This window comes from Macrotis lagotis, chromosome X (genome assembly GCF_037893015.1).
Source record: "Macrotis lagotis isolate mMagLag1 chromosome X, bilby.v1.9.chrom.fasta, whole genome shotgun sequence".
Classification (NCBI taxonomy): domain Eukaryota; kingdom Metazoa; phylum Chordata; class Mammalia; order Peramelemorphia; family Peramelidae; genus Macrotis; species Macrotis lagotis.
In genome coordinates, this window is record NC_133666.1 from 338,608,636 (window position 1) to 338,628,365 (window position 19,730).

Here is a 19,730-nt window from a genome sequence, read left to right on the forward strand (position 1 = left end):
TATTAAAGATTTTTGCATCAATGTTCATCAGGGAGATTGGGCTATAATTTTGTTTGTTTTGACTTTTACTAGTTTAGATATCAGCACCATATTGGTATCATTAAGGAATTTTGACAGAACTTCTATTTTTAAAATAGTTTATGTAGAATTGGAATTAATTGCCCCTTAAATGTTTGGTAGAATCCACTTTTGTATATCCATCTGGGTCTGGAGATTTTTTTCTTGGGGATTTTATTAATGGTTTCTTCACTTTCTTATTCTGAAATGGATTATTTAAGTTTCTTCTGTTATTTGGGGTAGTTTATATTTCTGTAAATATTCATCCATTTCGCTCAACTTGTCAAATTTATTGGCATACAGTTGGGCAAAATAGCTCCAAATTATCACTTTAATTTCCTACTCATTGGTGGTGAGTTCATCCTTTTCACTTTTAATACTGGTAATTTGGTATTCTTTCTTTTGTAAATCAGATTATAGCTTTTCTATTTTATTAGTTTTATTTTATTTATTAGATCAATGGTTTTCTTGCTTTCAATGTTATTTTTCCTTTGATTTTCAGAATTTCTAATTTGATATTTATTTAGGGATTTTTAATTCTTGTTCTAACTTTTTTTAATTGCTTGTCCAGTTCATTGATCTCCTCTTTCTCTATTTTATTCAAATAAGCATTTAGAGATATAAAATTTACTCTAAAAAATTGCTTTGACTGCATCCCATAAATTTTGGTATGATATCTTTGACATTCCTTTTCCAGCTCGTTTTAGAGATGAGGATAGTGAACCAAACAGGATTAAGTGGCTTACTTAGGGTAACACAGCTAAGTAACCAGCTGATGTCAGATTTCTTCTTATTCCCACCCCAGTGCTCTATCCCTTAGAAAGACCAAACTCCCTGTTTTGTCACTATAGATGCATGTAAGGTCACTTGAGAGCAACAGGGATGATGATTTCTATTATAACAATTAGCATTTATATAATGCTTTACAAATAGTTGTTACTTATGGTGGTACTTAAAATCATAGCTTATGACTATCTAGAAAACCTCATCTCTCCTGTCCTTGGGGACCTCCCCCCCATTTCATTTTATTTCTCTCAATTGTGTGTTAATTTTTTGTTTAGCATTAGGTTTTTTCCCCACTGGAGCACGTAGTCTTTAATATATATTATATATATGCATTATATATAATATGTTATTTTATAATATTTTACATATTAATGTAAATAGTATTTAAGGTTAATCTATCACCCTTCCTTCCCTGCCCCTTTGGCACTAACAAATAAATATACCATGAGAATGAAAGAAAGATATAAAAGAAGTTTTAAAAAGTGAGCATTGTATCCTTTGCATTCAGACTCCATAGTTTTTTCCTCTGGCATTTTAGGTAACAAGTCTTTTAGGATTGTCCTTAATCACTGAATTGCTGAGAGGAGCTAAATCAACCATAGTTGATCTCACAATTAACTATAGCTTTTTCGCATTTTGAATTCTCAATTCTTCCACCATCCTTCCTCTCCCCACTCCTTTAGTACTTTAATAGTGATATAGATTATATGTGTTCAGGCATGCAGAACATATTTCCATATTAATCATGTTATTTAAAAAAATCACACTTAAAAAAAGCCAGAAAAATAAAGGTAAAAATGTATGCTTCACTCTGCAATCAGAGTTTGTCAGCTCTTCTTTAGAGATGGATAGCATTTTTCATTTTTCATCTTTAGCCCTTTGGAATTGTCTTGGATTTTTGTATTGCTGAGAATATCTAAAATATTCATAATTGATTTTAGTATATTATTGCTGATACTGTATATAATGTTTTGCTTCTGTTTACTTTGCATCAATTCATTTTGTTTTCCCAGATTTTTCTGAAAATATCCCGCTTGTTAGTTCTGATAATACAATAATTTTCCTTTACCAACCTATCATAACTTGCTTAGCCATTCTCCAATTTGTGAACATCCTCTTAATTTCCAGTTTCCACCACAAAACAAGCTGCTACAAATATTTTTGTACTTAAAGATCCTTTTCCCTTTTCTTTGATTTTTTTTGCTGAGTCAAAGGTATGCTCTCAGCTTTATAGCCTCTTGGGAATGGTTCTAGATGGTTCTCTGAAATGATTGGTTCAGTTCACAATTTCACCTATGTCCTAATTTTTCCACATGCCCTCCAACATTTGTCATTTTCCTTTTTTGTCATATTAACCAAACTGGTAAGTGTGAAGTTGAACCTCAGTTTCTCTAAATTAGTAGTGATTTAGAGAGTTTTTTTTATGACTCTAGATGACTTTGATTTCTTCTATTCATATCCTTTGACCATTTTTAAATTGAGGAATGATTCATTACTCTACTTGAGAAATGAAGTTTTTTATCAGAGAAAACTCCTGTTTTGTTTTCTGTCTAATCTTGGTACTATTGATTTTGTTTGTAATAAAAAATTAACCATTTTGCATCTCATAGTATTCTCTATCTCTTATTTGGTCCTAAACTCTTTCCTTATCCATAGATTCATAGATCCAAAAATGTAAAATTTTCCATGCTTCCCTAATTTGCGTGCATGCCTGTGTGTGTGTGTGTGTGTGTGTGTGTGTGTGTGTGTTATCCATTTTGGCCTTATTTTGGTATGTTGTGTGAGATGTTGATTTCTTATCTAGTTTCTGCCAAACTGCCTTGCCATTTTCTAGAATTTTTTTCAAAAAGTGTATTGTTTTGAGTTAATTGAACACCAGGTTACAATGGTCATTTCCTACCGTGTCTGGTATGGCTAATCTATTCCACTGATTCACCACCCTATTTCATAGTACCAGATTATTTTAATGATTACCACTTTAATGCATTTTTCATTGATTTCCTTAATATTCTTGACCTTTTTCTCTTCCAGATGAATTTTGTTATTTTGTTTTCTTTTTGCAAGGCTCATTAGTTAAAGTGACTTGTCCAAAACCCACAGCTAGTAAATATCAAGTTTTTCCGAGATGAGATTTGAACTCAGGTCTTGCTGATTCCAGGGCCAGTGCTTTTATCCATTATAATACTTAATTGCTAAGTCTATAAAATAACTTTTTTGGTATTTTGACTGATTTGGTATTGAATTAGTAAATTGATTCCAATATAATTGCCATTTTTATTATATTGACTCTGCCTCCCCATAAACAATTCAAATTTCTCTAATTGTTTAGATTTGACTTTATTTGTGCGCAGAGTGTTTTGTAATTATGTTTGTATCATTTTGGCATTTGTCTTGGCAAATAGACTCCCAAGCATTTTATAGCGTCTGCAGGAATCTGTTGGTAATATAGAAAAATGACAATGATTTTATGTGGGTTTATTTTATATCCTATAACTGATAAAGTTAACTGCTTCTACTAGCTTTTTAACTGATTTTTCTAGGATTTTCTAGGTATAGCATCATGTCTTCTCCATAGTGAGAGTTTTGAGTCCTCACTACCTATTCTAATTCCTTCTATTTTTTTCTTCTCTTATTACTATAGCTAGCATTTCTAGTGTAATATTCAATAATAGGGATGATGTCTTCACTTCATACCAGGTCCTACTTGTTTTATTCTATTGCAGATAATACTTATTTATGGCTTTAGATAAATATTTCTCATTTTAAGGAAAGCTTCATTTATTCACTGTGCTTCTTGAGTATTTTTTAATAGGAATGGGTGTTATAATTTTTCAAAAATTTCTTGAGATAATCATATTATTTTTAATGTTTTCCTTAATAATATGATCAGTTATGCTTATGGTTTTACAAATATTCAGCCTGTCCTGCATTCCTGGTATATTTTCCACCTGGTTATAGTCCCCAGGATCCTTGATAGCTGAGGTTTCATTGTATTAGGATTATAAGATTTAGAACTAGACGGGCAGAAGAAATTGGGACCATCAAAATCAGATAGTCCAATTTTCCCTTGTCTCTGGATTTGGGAAACAAGTCTAGAAGTGTAAAATAATTTTCTAAAGTTACATAACTAGTTAAGGAGCCAGAATTAAAGCCTAGATCTTTTAAGTCCAAATGTAAAGTATTTTTGCTAAAATGACATAGCTACCCCCAAATCAACAAACTCTTGTAAATCTCCTAATATTGTTGCTGTGGAAAAACAAATTCTTAGTTCCAGTTTACAATATCAGGAACAGTGGACAGCTATGCTTTTCTCAACAAGTAAGAGGGACTCCTTTGAAGGCCATATTAAATAAATGTTCTTTGGACTAGTACTATCTCACATCTCTACAAATGTGCAGGAGAATGTGTTTTTCCATATCTAGTTCTAGATTTTTAATGCACTTGCATGAGAGACTAACTCTTTAGAAATTCTTCAGAGGTCAGAGATCGTTTTTATAACTAAAAAAGAGAAATTGGAAAAATTATAGAAACTTATTTTGAACATAATTCAATTGGACAAGGCAGGTCACCTGCCTGATTAGCTTCTTAATCCTAAACCAAATAGTCTTTCCTTTAGAGGTATTTTTTATAACTAGAAACTATCCCAGAAGAGGTTATTGGTCATCTTCCTTAGCAAAGTCATTTTTTCAACTTAGACTCCAACTGAAGAAAGAGAAAAGGGACTTTAAATTCTTTGGTTAACTTTTCTCTACCTGCCAAAAAGGAGAGCATAACTTCTATTTGCCCTTACTTTCTGCTTACAGAAAACGAGACAGCCTTCTGAAAAACCTTATAATCTTGTGATTATTTTATTCTAAATTATCTACTACTCAATTATAGTCTTCTCAAATTATATTTTCACTAAATCCATAGATAACTTAGACTACCTATGTTGTTCTGATTTAGATCTTAGGGCTAGTTCTTCCTAAAGAATGGAGCATAATCATATAATCAAACTAAAAATAAGCCAAAGTAATCAATAAAAATTGATGTCTTTTTCAAATGAAAACATCAGATTTGAACTTCCCCAATTGCAATTCAGGTACTTGTTTCACATGATGGATAATGTTTATGACAGTAGAATCTGATGACATTAGACTAGGAGTCAAGAAAACCAGAGATCAGATTCTACTACATGTAGAAGTGATCATTGAATTTCTTAGAGCCTCAGTTTCCTTTTTCTAAAAATGAAAATAATGCCTTATTTCATAGGTCTATTGTGTGGCGTAAGTGAGATGTATATTAAACTCTGCTTGCCTTGAAGTGCTATAAAAAATTGAACCATTCTTAGTCTTGATGAATCTATCACCTTATTTATGTAGATATAGCCCACCAGTACATAAATTGTCCATGGAGGGCCTGCCTTATGCAGTGGAGGTCTTCAGATTTTTTTATTGCTTTGTAATATATAAGACACTTTCCCATATAGTGGTTCATCTTTTTGGCCTCAATGTAATTGGTATCGTAGATGCTCAACCTTATTTACAGAAAAAATAAATTGAGAGTAGAAGTAACATCCAGATCTTCTGACTCAGTCTGTGCTTTCAAACTGAACTTCACTGGGGCATGTGAAGATTATTTTAGATAGATGCAGTGAACAATGCAGAGGGTGAACCTAGTAGCCAGCTTTTTGAACTGGGCTACAGCTGAGATGTTATATTATATTGAGATTAAGATGTTTAGGACCTAGCATTATTAATCATTGGCTATTGATGATTCTTTAATTACAAATGAATTAATCACAAACATTGCTTCATATTTAGTATAGAGTTTTGATCTTTTCAGTTGGGATCAGGGAGTGGTTAACATTTTTATACTTGGTACATTTAAATGTTGAAGTCACTGGTATTTTCTCATTTCTGGAGCAATGTGAATAATTGAAAAGTGATTTAAATGAAAAAAAATCCCTCCTTATCATAAACATTTATGCCTTTGAATCATTTTCATTGTAAATCAAATAAAATTTAAATTCTGGAAACCTAAGCAAGTAAATTATAGTATAGCACACAAAAATCACATTGTAAAGAACTCCTGAAGGCATCAAAACTTTGTTGTAGTGTTATTTTGTTTAAAGGACTGCAAGTGCTTTGGAATGCTATTGTCTATAGAAACTCTTTGTGTTTGGCTTCTTGTCATTTACCAAATGACTGCACTTTCAGAGATATTTCTGTAGTATGTTACTAGATTGGAAAATTGAGGCTGAAAATGTAACAAAGGAATGAAGACTTAAGAACATACCATTTTCACTTTTTGTCTCTAAAGTTTTTTTCCTTATGTGTTTAGTTTTGTTTTGGTAAATGGTTTAGGAATGAGTATTTGTTAAGTTTGGATTCCTTGAAGTACTCATGATTTAATTTAACAGACATTGAGGGACTGTTGGGTACAAGGCATTGAGTGGAAGTTGAAGTGGTTACTGCTTGATGTTAAAATAAAAAGAAATATGAAGCATTTAACTCTCCTTAACAATATCATACAGTGTGATTATTACATGAATTGTGATTAACCAATACTTTTGTTTGATCTGCCTCTTCAGAAAATCGAAATAACACTGATCAATTTTTTTCTTTCAGAATTTAAATGAATATGTTGCTGCACTACTCACACTGAAACAAAAAATAATTGATACAGAGTAAGTAAAAAAGTTTTTTAAAAGATATTTTAGGCGAGCAAAAGTTTTGTTATTTGGTTTTCATATGTATAGATTTGGGGAAAATCAGAAGTCTGTGCAGATTTCCTAATAGTGTTACAGTGGTCTTTGAAATCAGTGGAGCAAAGCCCAGATTTTCCCCAACATATTGGCATTGAATGGTCTCTTGACAGTATAATTTCAAGTTATTTTATTAGTGAGATTTTAATTGTTTCAATTAATAAAAATCTATTTTTTTTCTTTCTTTCACATCCTTCCTCAATGAAAAAAGAAAACCTTTATAACCCTTGTATGTATATTTATGTATTGTAAAGCAAAACACCTTTCCATATTGACTGTGTACAGGATATACTCAGGTTGCTATTAAAGTTTAAAACTGTACTAAGATTTTTTTGGGACATCCCTATATCTCTCTACACTCTTAAGACCTTTACTTCTTTATCAAGAAATGGATCGTATGTTTGACCTAGAGTCCTTTGAAATCATGTTGGTCAATGAGTTGGTCAAAGTTTTTAAGTACTAAAAGTTTGTCTTTACAGTAATGTTATAATATAAATTATTTTTCTGGTTCTACTCACTTCACATTGTATCAGTTCATTAAAATGTTCCCAGGTTTCTCTTTTGTACATTTACAATAAATTGGTTTAGTCCATTGTCCCGTTATAGGACATTTCTCTTGGTTTTCCAGTTCTTAGCCACTACAAAAAAAGAGCTATAAATCATTTTTGTACACATGGATCATTCTCCTCTTTGATCTCTTTGGGGTATAAGCCTATGTGAGTGGACTTTTTTTGGGTCAAAGGGTAGGTCGCAGCTATTGACTTTTTGGGCATAGTTTCTAATTTCTTAACACAACGACTGAAAGACCAAAATTAAAAATTCATAGCCAGGATTTTAGGATTAATGTACATGCTCATCATGGGATGAATACCATACTAAAATATGCTCTAATAGAAACATGTGTCTTTGATAATTTTCACTTTTCTAGTGTAATAAATGAAAGTTTTCATACCATGTTTACTTTGAGTAAGGGTCTTCTCCTTTCCCACTTCTCCCCCCCCAAAAAAAAAAGAAAAGATTTGGGACATGGAAAGGAAAAAAATATATATATCATCTATGAAAAAAATAGCTAGAAAATTTCCAATATTTTTTTCTAAATCTATAAGTATTATTAGCTTGGACAGGAGTAGTTATGTTAACTAAGAATAAAATGATATCTCCTAGTATCCATTCTGAGAAATAATTTGAAGATCTTTAGGTCAAACGACTGCCTGCCACCATTCTGTTTTCTATTATAAAAGAGTTTTCGTCGGTTTTATTGGTGTGTTTTAAAACTTTTGCTGTACTCTGAATTTCCTCACAGTTAAAAAAAAAGATGAATACTAAAATTTTCACTCATTCAAGTCATTAAACTCTGAAAAGTCTGATCCTAGGCCTAGTTTTTAGTCAGATCTCATGAATTTTTAGCTAGGAATTGTTTTAGATAATAATTTAAAGTAATATTTTTAAAATAGCAAAATTTTGTGACTTAGTGTTCCTAGAATAAATTTAACAAATTGCTTTATAAGATCCTTCAATATATGCTTTATATATTATGCAACATTAATAACTATATAATTGTTGATATTTTTTAATGAAAAGTGCATTTATATTTTCATTGTGAATCATTCTGCTTTTTTATTCACAGTAATTTGCTGACAGAATATCAGAAAAAATGTGATGATATCCTTTCTAATAACTTTTTTGCTTCTAGATATATTTGATTAGTGTACATGTTTTAAAAAAAACATCTTTGGTTTAGTTTTTTTGAAAGAATTATTTGATACTGTCTTACTCTTTGTAAGATAGACTAGTAAAGAACATATATTGGTAGTTTAATATTTAATAGTTTAAGTATTTAATATTATGATTAGTCAGTAAATTGCTATTGCTAATTAACCATAATACCTTTTGGGGGGGAGGGGTTGTAGGGCAGTGGTGTTAAGTGACTTGCCCATGGTCACTCTGAGGCCAAATTTGAACTCATGTCCTCCTGACTTCAGTGCCATTGTTCTTATCCACTATGCCACCTAGTGCCCCTAACCCTAGGATCTTAGAAAGAGTCAAACCTTTTCATATCTATATCTATATCTATATCTATATCTATATCTATATATATCTATATATATATATTACCTCAGCTTTCAAAAAGACTTAGTATATATTTTTTATTTACTTGAAAATGATGTTAAAAGAATTAACAGATATCACCTTGAGATCTTTAGAAGAAGCACTTTCTATGCTGTGCCATAGAAATCTTTAATAAAAATGAATAGTTTAGCCAAGGTGATTGGGACATGGAATGCTTTGAATAAATGTTTTCATTAGCACACACATACATACACACGGAGCATATATCTTACATGAATTAACAGTGTACAGAAAGTATTCAGTAGTTTATATGTAGTTATATCACTTATTGTATAGTTCCTCTATATCCTGGATCTTTTATGTCTTCTAATTCCTTTGAATAAGGATAAACAGGAATTGTCAATCAGCAAGCATTTATTAATCAACTCTTACTAGAAATAAAAATGCCAAGAATTAGACAAATCCTCCTCAAGGATTGCAGAGTCCATTGAGGGGCATATTAACTATATGTACATATGTATACATGGTATTATATTTATTATATCCAAGTCATTAGCATTTGGATTAGGGCAGGCTTCACGTGGAAGACAGAGGTTATAAGGTGGTGCTTTTTATACATGGAAGTGAAAACCTATCCAAAAAAAAGGTGGGGAGAGGGGAAAAAGAGAGTGTCGTGTGTTTGGCAAAGAAAGGATGCTTTAGGACAACTTGGTGGCACTGTGACTGACCTTGGAGTCCAGAGGACCTGAGTTCAAATCCTACTTCATACATTTGATACTTAACTAGCTGTGTGATCTCCAACAAGTCACTTAACCCCAATAGCTTGAAAAAACAAAACAAGAAAGGATGCTTATTTGACTGAACTATAGAATGTGGGAAAGGGAGTGATGAAGTCATGAAAGGTATTACTGTGTTGTTTAATTGTTATTTAAATTTAAATTTCTTATACTTAAGGTTTTGTACAATTGTTTAGAATAGAAACCAGTTAAAAACAGTTATTTGGTAAGATTTTTAAATTGTCTTTGTAGCCTTAAGTCATTGTAAACTTTAAAGCTATCAGTATTATTATTTTCTTACTTTGCAAAGGACCAGTGATAGAATTTGAAAACAAGTACTCTAAAAGTAGGATTGTGGAAATAAAATGCATTGTGAGCTTTACAGAGAAATGAGGGAGTTAGTTCTTCATAAAGGAGATAGCTTTGGGGGACTTTAAAGATTAGAAATGAATTCACTATATAGGAAAAGAAATGAGATGTGGTGAGGTATATTCCAAGTATTAATAAGTGTAGTTTTGATTACATTTGGAGTATGTGGATAGCAGTATTTGGGTGGCACCTCTGTTTCTAAAGGGCCTTGAATACTAGATTCAGGAGTTGGAACTTTATTCATTTGACAGAGTGGAGCCATTCAGATCTTTGAACATAAGAAAGACTTGACCAGTTCTTTGAGGAATATAGGTTAGACAGCAACGTGATAGACAGGAGATAAGAGAATTTAGTAGGAGGTTGTTTACTATAGGATTAATAAATCATGAGAGTAGAATAGAGGAATTAATGAGCAGCCCTGTGGACATTGTGTCAAAACAATGTTTCATCCAGAGGAAATAATGTGAATTCATCCTAATTTGATTGCATAATTTCTTTATGAAATTGGTTTTTTCTTTCTAATTCTAATAGTTCTTTTGAAAGTTTATATAATGAAGGAATATGTAAATATTCCATTACTCAAGGAGCTCATTTATTACTTAAAGACACTTTCCAATTATTACTGTGTATTTGAGTTAGATCTTCAAGAAGACTTTATTAATTATTCTTCTGAAAATGGAAATGGATTTAGGAAATTGGCGTTTGTTAGACACTTTTTATTAATGGAATTAATTTCATTACTCTTTATTAAAGAATGAGATCAGATGTTATCAGGAGGGGTATTTTTTATTTTTTAAAATGATTTTGTTTCATATATATCAAAAGCATACGTGTGTGTGTGTGTGTGTGTGTGTGTCTGTTAAGTATCAACATCTAAAGAATTACCTAATGTCTTACCTTCTTTTCTTTTTTTTTTTTTTTTGGTTTGAGTTTATTTTTGCAAGGCAGTGGGGTTAAGTGACTTGCCCAAGGTCACATAGCTGAGTGATTAAGTATCTGAGGTTGAATTTGAACCCAGGTCTTCCTGACTCCAGGGCTGATGCTTTATACACTGTACCACCTGGCTACCCTACCTCATCTTACAAACACGTTGAAACTCAAGTGAAATATTGTGGAAAGTTCATTTTATTGCATCACTAAAAGTGGGCTCTTTCTGAATTTGTATTTCATTTTTGAACCCATTTGTTGTCATTGTTTATAAAAGGCTTTTGCCTATTTTTAAAATAATCAAGCAATTTTTAAAAACCTACTGTGTTCCAAATACTAGGGATTCAAAGAAAAAAGTAAAATGTACATAATATATACAAAATGTATATGGTTTATACATAATAATACAGTTGGAAAGAGAGTGAAAGACTTTAGGTAGTACTTAAGTTGAGTATTGTTGGAAAATATAGACTGAGGTAAAGGGAGCACATTCTTAGTCTTGCAGAAAGTATATGTAGAAAGGCAAATAGGACATGGAAGGGGGAGTAAGTTTTAAGAAAATTGAGAAGATACAAAGGAATCAGATTTGGAAGAGTTATAATTATCAGATATTTGATTTAGAAGTAATAGGTAAGGGCGGCTAGGTGGAGCAGTGGATAGAGCACAGGCTCTGTAGTCAGGAGTACCTGAGTTCAAATCCGGCCTCAGACACTTAATAATTACCTAGCTCTGTGGCCTTGGGCAAGCCACTTAACCCCATTTGCCTTTCCAAAAACCTAAAAAAAAAAGTAATAGGTAGCTTTGGGGGAAATCTATTACTAGCTGCAGGAAAATAATATTTTAATATATAGTTTTCTAAGTTTTCTTTAACTTAAGGTTACAGCTGCAATTCGCGGAAAGGTAAGCATAAATTTAAATGCTAACATTCATATGGGCCTTCCTTTTGAGTGGATGTTTTTCACATTATAGTAAAAGAGCTGATAGTGTTATTAGTTATATATATATTTCGTTAATAATATCTTTCCAGTCAGTTAGGTAGAGAAGTTGATAAGAGTCCCAGGCATGAAACAGGATGACTCATCTTCCTGAATTCATATTTGACCCCATTACTTAATAATTTTTTGACCTTTGACACGGCACTTAACTCTGTCTCAATTTCTTCACCTGTAAAATGAGTGAAGAAGGAAACGACAAACCTATCCAGTGTGTTTGCCAAGAAAATCCCAAATGGGATCATGAAGAGTCAGACACAGCTAAAATGACTGAACAAAGTCTGAACAATGACAGATTATGTATAATTGCATAAATTAGGAGCATAAGTCTTTTAAATTTACATTTCTCTGGGCTTCTCTGTTTTGTTACATGGTTATCTGAACATAACTCAGAGAAGATATCTTTGTTCATTTGACATACTATTCTAGTTATTTAAGTGTTTGCTCTTATTATTATTTAAATATTACCTTACTGAACAAAAGACTTTTTGATAGATTACAATTTATTACACATTATAATAGAGTTCAGCTGATTATTAGAATTTATTCAAAATATTTGATATTATTCAAAATCAGTAAAAATGCACTGCTCCTTATATTATAGTGAGATGTTTCATCTATGGTGTTCAGATGCCGTTAAGTTCTATTATGTTAATATTTTATAGGACCATCCAATTATTTTGTGTAATTTGGACTTTTTAATTTCAGCAATTTGAAATAATTGCAAATAGAAATTCTTAAATTTTTAGTAGGGTTTCATGACATAATTGTCTTAGTTTCTTGCTTAGAACACAAAACATGCACTTAAGATTTAAATTTGGGTATACTTAACTGATATTTTTAATCTACTAGATTAGGCTCAGTCCAAAGACAGGTTGGAGAATAAGTTTGCTGAGCAATAGTCAGAATTCCTCAACAGATTGGAAAGTTATATTAATTCCCTCTTAAAGAAATCCTTTTTTTAGTCTGTTTTTGCTAGTAAAAGGAAAAATAAAGAATGATTTTAAGGAGTGAATGTTGATATGCAAAAATAACTTCACAGAACAGAATTATCATAGGGATAGCAAGAATGTGACTAAACATCTCACTGGCAAAAGTAAACCTGTATAAAGAATTTTAAGTAAGTTGACTTCCGGTAACTAGATACCATAGCATTAACACATTATCTATTTATTTTAGAGAAAATTCTGCACTTCGTAAGCAGGTGGAACAAATGCTGCAAAAAATTTCTCCCCTGGAGAAATGCCAGGAAGAATTAGGATGTTTGAAAGCAGAGCTAGAAGAAAAAAAGGTACAGTAGTGAAAAGACCAGTATTGTTTGACTGAAGCTTACCCAAATCCTATGTATTTGTTGCTTTGTGCAGTCATTTGGAAATCTCATTTTCACTTAGAATTTTATGTCATTGAGAAGAATACATGCTGCCTTTAAAAAAGATTGTTCATGAGTATTTTTTAGATTTTAATTTTGTTTTGCAAAGTAGTCTGTTACTAACATTTTTAGTAGTTTTGAGATCTCATCTTGCTAAACTGTACTTCCTTAGCTTCTAATAATTTCATTTTTAAAACTTTTTTATATTCAGAGTTTTGACTAGTTGTTGATTAATTTTCAGTGAATAAAGGTCTCATTTGAAATTTTTGTGCTTAAAAAAGGAAGTAATTTGATACATTCTTTTTTAATTGGTATTTTATTTTTTCCAATTGAATGTAATGAAAGTTTTTCAACATTCATCCAATTTCATACTTATAAGGTACACAGTTTTCTGCCACCCTCCCTTCCCACTCCACTCCCTCAGTGACAGACAGTCTGGTAAAAGTTGTGTATTTAACATATTTACGTATTGGTTATTTTGTGTATGCAGTATTAGGAATAAGGGAAAAGAAAAAATAACCATGGAATAGGAAGGAAAAACAGAAGATTTAAAAAAAAAGTGAATATAGTATCCATTCAGATTCTTTGGAGCTTTTTGTTTTGTTTTTATTTTTTCTCTGGATGTGTATAACATTGTCCATAACAGCTCTCTAGGGTTGTAATTTGACATATTTTTTAAGGAACATTTAAGTAAACAATGAAAGTGTGTGTGTGTGTGTGTGTGTGTGTGTGTGTGTATGCGCGTGCGCACACGCACACACACACATCAGTACAATAATAATCACAAACATGGCTCATTAAAGTTTACAAATTGCTTTCTTTACATTTTTATTTAATTCTCCTAACCCTATGATGTAGGCACATATAATTATTCCCATTTTACAGGTGGGGAAATTGAGACAGAGAGATTAAATGATTTAACCAGAATCATACATCTAATAACTGTTTGAGAATGATTTAAATATCAAATTATCCTAACTTCAGGTCCAACTCTTCTATGTACCTGCCAGCCTCCAAGATCAACGATCAAGAGAACTGGTGCTTTCTTGGTTATTAACTTTGCTAATAGTTAACTCTAACCTTGACCAGGTCTCATTAATTTCTCTGGGTTTCAATATCCTTAGAATCAGTGATCCTTAGAATCCTTCCAGCTCTGCAATTCCATGGTTCTATGTACCTGTACCCCAATATTAATTGTTCTATATAACCCATCTTAATTCATCTTTCTTTAGGCAAAAGTGCAAAAAAATTTAGTACTTGGAAAGCATCCAATTAAATGTTGATGATTCATGTTAGAAAAAAATCATTTTTCAAAATCTAGTATAATGAATTTCCTTTATGTTCTTTTAGAGTTTGTTTTATGTTCTTTTAATTCATAAAACATGATTCTGTTTCTAGATAGTTTTTTTGTTGGCTTTTTTAAACTTACTTATTTCCAAATAGATTCCTAAACACATAGATTAAAAAAAGAAGTAACAATTCAGCAATACAGAACAGTAGCACATTGACTTTGTCTTAGGGCACATACAATATTCCGCATTGTCACCTTTTCTTTAAGGGGGGAGAAAGGGGAGAGATGTCATTTCTCATTTTGATTACACATCATTCAGTTTCATGTCATTATTTTTTTTTGTCATTTTAATTTTTAATTGTTTTATTTCTTAGTGTTTCCTATCTTTGCATTAGGTCATATAGGTCTTCTCAGGTCTCTTTGAGTTTATCATACTTATAATTTCTTATGATATTGTAATTCTCCATTAAAATTTTCATATACCAATTTGTGTAGCCCAGGAGTGCTTAACCTTTTAGCTCTTCTGGACTGCATACAAAATTCAATACCCATTCATGAATACAATGTAAACCATACCACCAAGAAACACCGCAACAAGTGCTACCTGGCTTCATAAATGGACCCCATGTTTGTTATTGGAGCCACAAGTTGGACTCACCAGCTTTAGCTATTCTCTAATTGATGAGTACTTTGTTTCTAGTTCTTTGCTACTCTAATAAATATTGAAATTAGTACTTTGTTTATAATGGAACTTTTCATCTGTCTTTGATTTTCTTGCATTTACTTTGCCAGGGAATGGCTAGGTTTAAGGATAAGACTGTTTCAGTTAATTTTCCCCCCCTAACAAAATTCCAGATTGCTCTCTAAAATGACAAGTTGACAGCTTTGCCTACAGTATGAGTGTCCTGCAGTCATTCTGGTATGAACCATTTTTATCTTTGTCATTACTGCTAATTTGTTGGTGATAAGGTGAAATTTCAGTGTATTCATCTTCAGTTAGTTTCTAGGAGCAATTTCTAGACCTGTGTTAACTAGAATGGAATGGGATATCCTTGATTTACTTCAGCATTTATAGGGAAATCTAGCATTTTTCCACTAATAATGCTAATATTTGACTTTAAATGAATTTTCAAAATAATTTTTAAAAGTGATCCTCGTGGCTATGCTTTGAACGTTTTTAAACGTGAGTATTTCTTATAAAAAAAGATTTTCTTCATTTTGAATTTTACAATTTTCCCTCCAACCCTAATCTTCTTTCCTTCCCCCCACCCTCCACAGAAGGCAGACTGTTAGTCTTTATATTGTTTCTATAACATGAGTATTTGGGGAAGATTTGATATTGCACAATAAGAAATTGGGTTGTTTCTATTTTTAATCTAATTCAGTATATTTTTCTAATGTTTGCATCCCTATTATAATTCTAGTTTGGTCATAATGAGTTTTAGGATCTATTAATTGGAATCATAAATTTTTCTATCTTAATTTCTTAGAGTGCTGAGCTTTAGATCTTGAAGGAATTGTCAGTGTCATTGAGTCTAACCTTTTAATTTTATAAATGAGGAAAAAGGAGACCCAGAGAAGTTATATGACTAGAGAGGCAAGATCCATATTTGAATTTCCCTAATTCCACATCCTGTGCTATATCCACTATGCTCAATGCTTCTCATTCTTTTAACTAGGATTTTACTTAATATGTTCATTTCATTATTACTTTACAGAAAAATTTTTTAGGAAGACTTCTATTTAAATTTTTTCTTCTTTGTCTATATAATCTACTTCAGATTTTATATCCCTCTATATATAAATTAGCATATTTTCATATAATTGCAAATTATATTTTTTGATCTTGTGATTTCACTGCTGTAATGAATTGATAAAATTGGTATTTTTTTTTATCAGGGCAGATCAACAGTTAGTCTGTTACTTTACAATCTTTGAAAATTTCATGCTGTACTAAGAGAGTACATGGATTACCCAGCAATCATAGTATATCTCTGAGGGCAGGATTTGAAGCTGAGTTTTTGAACTCCTAAGCATGGCTCCCCATTCATCACCCCAGGTTTTCTATCATGTTAAACAATAATAATGCAGGAGGATTGAGTATTGAGGTTCCCCCCTTGTCACATATATAAAATTCATTTACATTTATTTACAGTCACAAAAAGTGTTCAACTTTTTTTTGAATTAGCATAATAATAATTTTCAGACCTTTTTTTTTTTATTAGAGTTCTCTCAAGATATATCAGGATTCTTATCATGAATATACACGTGTGAAGGAAGAATGCCTAAAAAGTGATGCTCGGTAAGTTTTAAGGTTTGTTTGTTGTTGTTGTTTTTTAAGAAAAATGACCTCTTAGGGATATGATTTCTCTCTCATCACACCCAATTTGGATCAAGGTACAACATGGAAACAAAGTAAAAACTGACAGAGTGCTTTCTGTGGGGGGGAGGGGGGAGGGAAGCAAGATTGGGGGGGAAATTGTAAAACTCAAATATCTTTAATAAAAATAAATTTAAATTAAAAATGATTCAGAAAACAAAGAAAGATGACCATATGTAGCTTATAGTTGTTAATTCCAGCTTCTCTGTACTTCTTCCATGTTTAGACATCTTATTTTTGTTTTTTCTGGAATTTAGAATAAAATTAGTTCTGTAATGTTGGCATTTAAAATATGACACACACATCCTTTTTTTTTTCCTTGGGAAGGATAGAGTCAGTATAAAAGCTTTGCTATTAACCCCAAACAATCCAACTCTTTTCTCCTTGTCAGCTCTGAACCTAGCTTGTCTAGAGCCCTTTAGGATGTACATTTTGATATTTGTTGAAATCTTAACAATAAATGTTTTGCAGCCAGTTGGTCCCTCAAATAAAGATAAACAGCCCAAATCCTTTAGAGTGATTACAAATTTCTCTAAGGATACTTTGTAGTTAATGTTCTAAAAGCTTGAAGTGGTCAGCAAAATATTTTTCACAAGTGAGGGACAAGGGGAAAGGTACAAGCACTTATTAAATCCATATGTATTCCAGATATTGTGCTAAGTAATTTATAAATATTAATTTCATTTGTTGTTGGGGTTTTTTTTTTTGTCAAGGCAATGGGATTAAGTGGCTTGCCCATGGCCACATAGCTAGGTAATTATTAAGTGTCTGAGGCCACATATGAACTCAGGTCCTCCTGATTCCAGGGCCGGTGCTCTATCCCCTGGCCACCTAGCCGTCCCTATAAATTTCATTTGAACATCACAACAATCCTATGAGCGACAAGCTATTATTATTCCCATTTTACAGCTGAAGTAATTGAGACCTAGGGAGGCTAAAGTGACTTGGCCAGGGGCATCTAGGGGGCACAGTGGATAGAGCACCAGCCCTGGAGTCAGGAGTTCCTGAGTTCAAATCTGGCCTCAGACACCTAATAATTACCTAGGTGTGTATCTTTGGGCAGCTCACTTAACCCCATTGACTTGCAACCCCCACCCCACCCAAAAAATAAATAAAGTGACTTGGCAAGGGTCACACAGCGAATAAGTTTCTGAGATCATATTTGAACTCAGGTTTTCCTAACTCCAAGCCCTGGCATACTGTCTGTGTGCCACCCACCAAAATGAGCTCACCACGCATTAGGACTCTGTTAGATCTCCTAAGTTCCATTGGTAAATTCTTTTAGTGAGTACATGTCTCTTTGTTTAGTGCCTCACATGATGTTCATTGTCTGAACTTCATTGAACAGTGTTATTTCTGTCATTACATTTTATAGAGACTCTTAAAATTGATTGTTGAAGACACATTCTAAAGGACTCTGAAATGTAATGTTTAGTGTACAAATAATATGCCTTTTTATAATCAATAACATAAGCACAATGGAATCTGTTCTCTCTCTTTTTTTTGTTGTTTTTTTCCTGCAAGGGTTAAGTGACCTAAGTGCCCCATTTTCCTCTACTTTTTAAGTTAATTGTAGAATGGTAAAAATGTGTTCATTATAGAATAACACTTGGGAAAGGCTGCTTGTTTCCCATAAATATACTTATAAGTTGATTCAATTTGTGTATGTATAATTCTCATAAAGATTTTGTATAGATGGAAAAATTGGTGTACAGTTTGATAATTATTTATACCTTCTAGGTTTCCCCACACATTGTATAGCTTTGTGTTCAATACTTTGTATATGAATCCTTCAATATCCTCACTATAGGTTCTGTCATATTTATACACTTGGTTCAGTTGAGTTTTTTTCTTTCTCTTTGATACCATTTCTCCCATCTTTTATTGGCATATCCAGATGTAGTGCTCTCACTACCCTTGAGAAAAGTTTATTAAAATGGATTTTCCTGAACTTTTCCATTTTTTTCCTGTTTACTCTCCTTTGGGATGAAGTTGCTTAGTTGAGTAGCTTGCCAGAAATTATTTAAGCTACTTTTATCTCACTGCTTTTCAATTCTTTAGAACATACTGCTATTCATAATCCATTATGATCCTCTTTAATTAGATTTTAAAATGAGTTTATATTCTAGTAGTATTGACTGTGAAAAAAATCCTCTCTGTCTTCAGTGCCTAGCATAGTAGGTGATAGTAAAAATGTACTTCTCAATGAAATTTCTATAATCAGTAAATATTATTTGTCTTGTTCAATTTTTGGCTTTCATTTCCTTAGTCAAGTTGTTAAATTGAACCCCCCATATATCTCCTTTACATTATTATTTGCGTGTTTTTTTGAAACTAATTCTGGGTGGCTCGGTGGCACAGTGGATAGAGCACCGACCTTGGAGTCAGGAGTACCTGACCTCAGACACTTAGTAATTACCTAGCCATATGGCCTTGGGTAAGCCACTTTACCCCATTGCCTTGAAAAATCTAAAAAAAAAAAACAATAAAAAAAACTAATTCTGCTAATACCTCTGACAAGTGGATAGTAACTCTTCACAAATAACTAAGGGAGGGGCGGCTAGGTAGCTTAGTGGATAAAGCACTGGTCTTGGAGTCAGGAGTGTCTGGGTTTAAATCCAATCTCAGACACTTAATAATTACCTAGTTGTGTGGCCTTGGGCAAGCTACTTAACCCCATTTACCTTGCAAAAAAAACCCTAAAAGAAAAATCACTAAGGGATAATTCCCACCACAATAACAAGGCTTTTCATATATTTTCTTTTATAGTGTTATTTGACATAAACATGTTCCAAGTGCCTACTAATTTTTTTAAATCATTTATAGAATAAAAATTTGTGTTTTTTGTATTACTGTATCTAATTGCAGAAGCAAAATTCCCTATCTTGTTCTGTTACTTATTATCTAACTTGAAATTTTAATCAGGAAGAAGAAACTTGAAGCCAAAGTGAAAAAGCTCGAAGGTAA

The 19,730-nt window shown here is 32.1% G+C and overlaps 1 protein-coding gene across 1 annotated transcript in view; it reads left to right on the forward strand.

Annotated features, from left to right (window-relative positions):
• Positions 1 to 19,730, forward strand: part of ICE1 (interactor of little elongation complex ELL subunit 1) — an 82,958-nt gene that overhangs the window by 10,697 nt on the left and 52,531 nt on the right. Inside the window, exons 2-7 of the mRNA XM_074205254.1 lie at positions 6,453 to 6,511; positions 8,217 to 8,251; positions 11,613 to 11,631; positions 12,903 to 13,014; positions 16,609 to 16,685; positions 19,689 to 19,726. Coding sequence (XP_074061355.1) covers positions 6,453 to 6,511; positions 8,217 to 8,251; positions 11,613 to 11,631; positions 12,903 to 13,014; positions 16,609 to 16,685; positions 19,689 to 19,726 — 340 coding nt within the window. The remainder of the gene's footprint in view (positions 1 to 6,452; positions 6,512 to 8,216; positions 8,252 to 11,612; positions 11,632 to 12,902; positions 13,015 to 16,608; positions 16,686 to 19,688; positions 19,727 to 19,730) is intronic.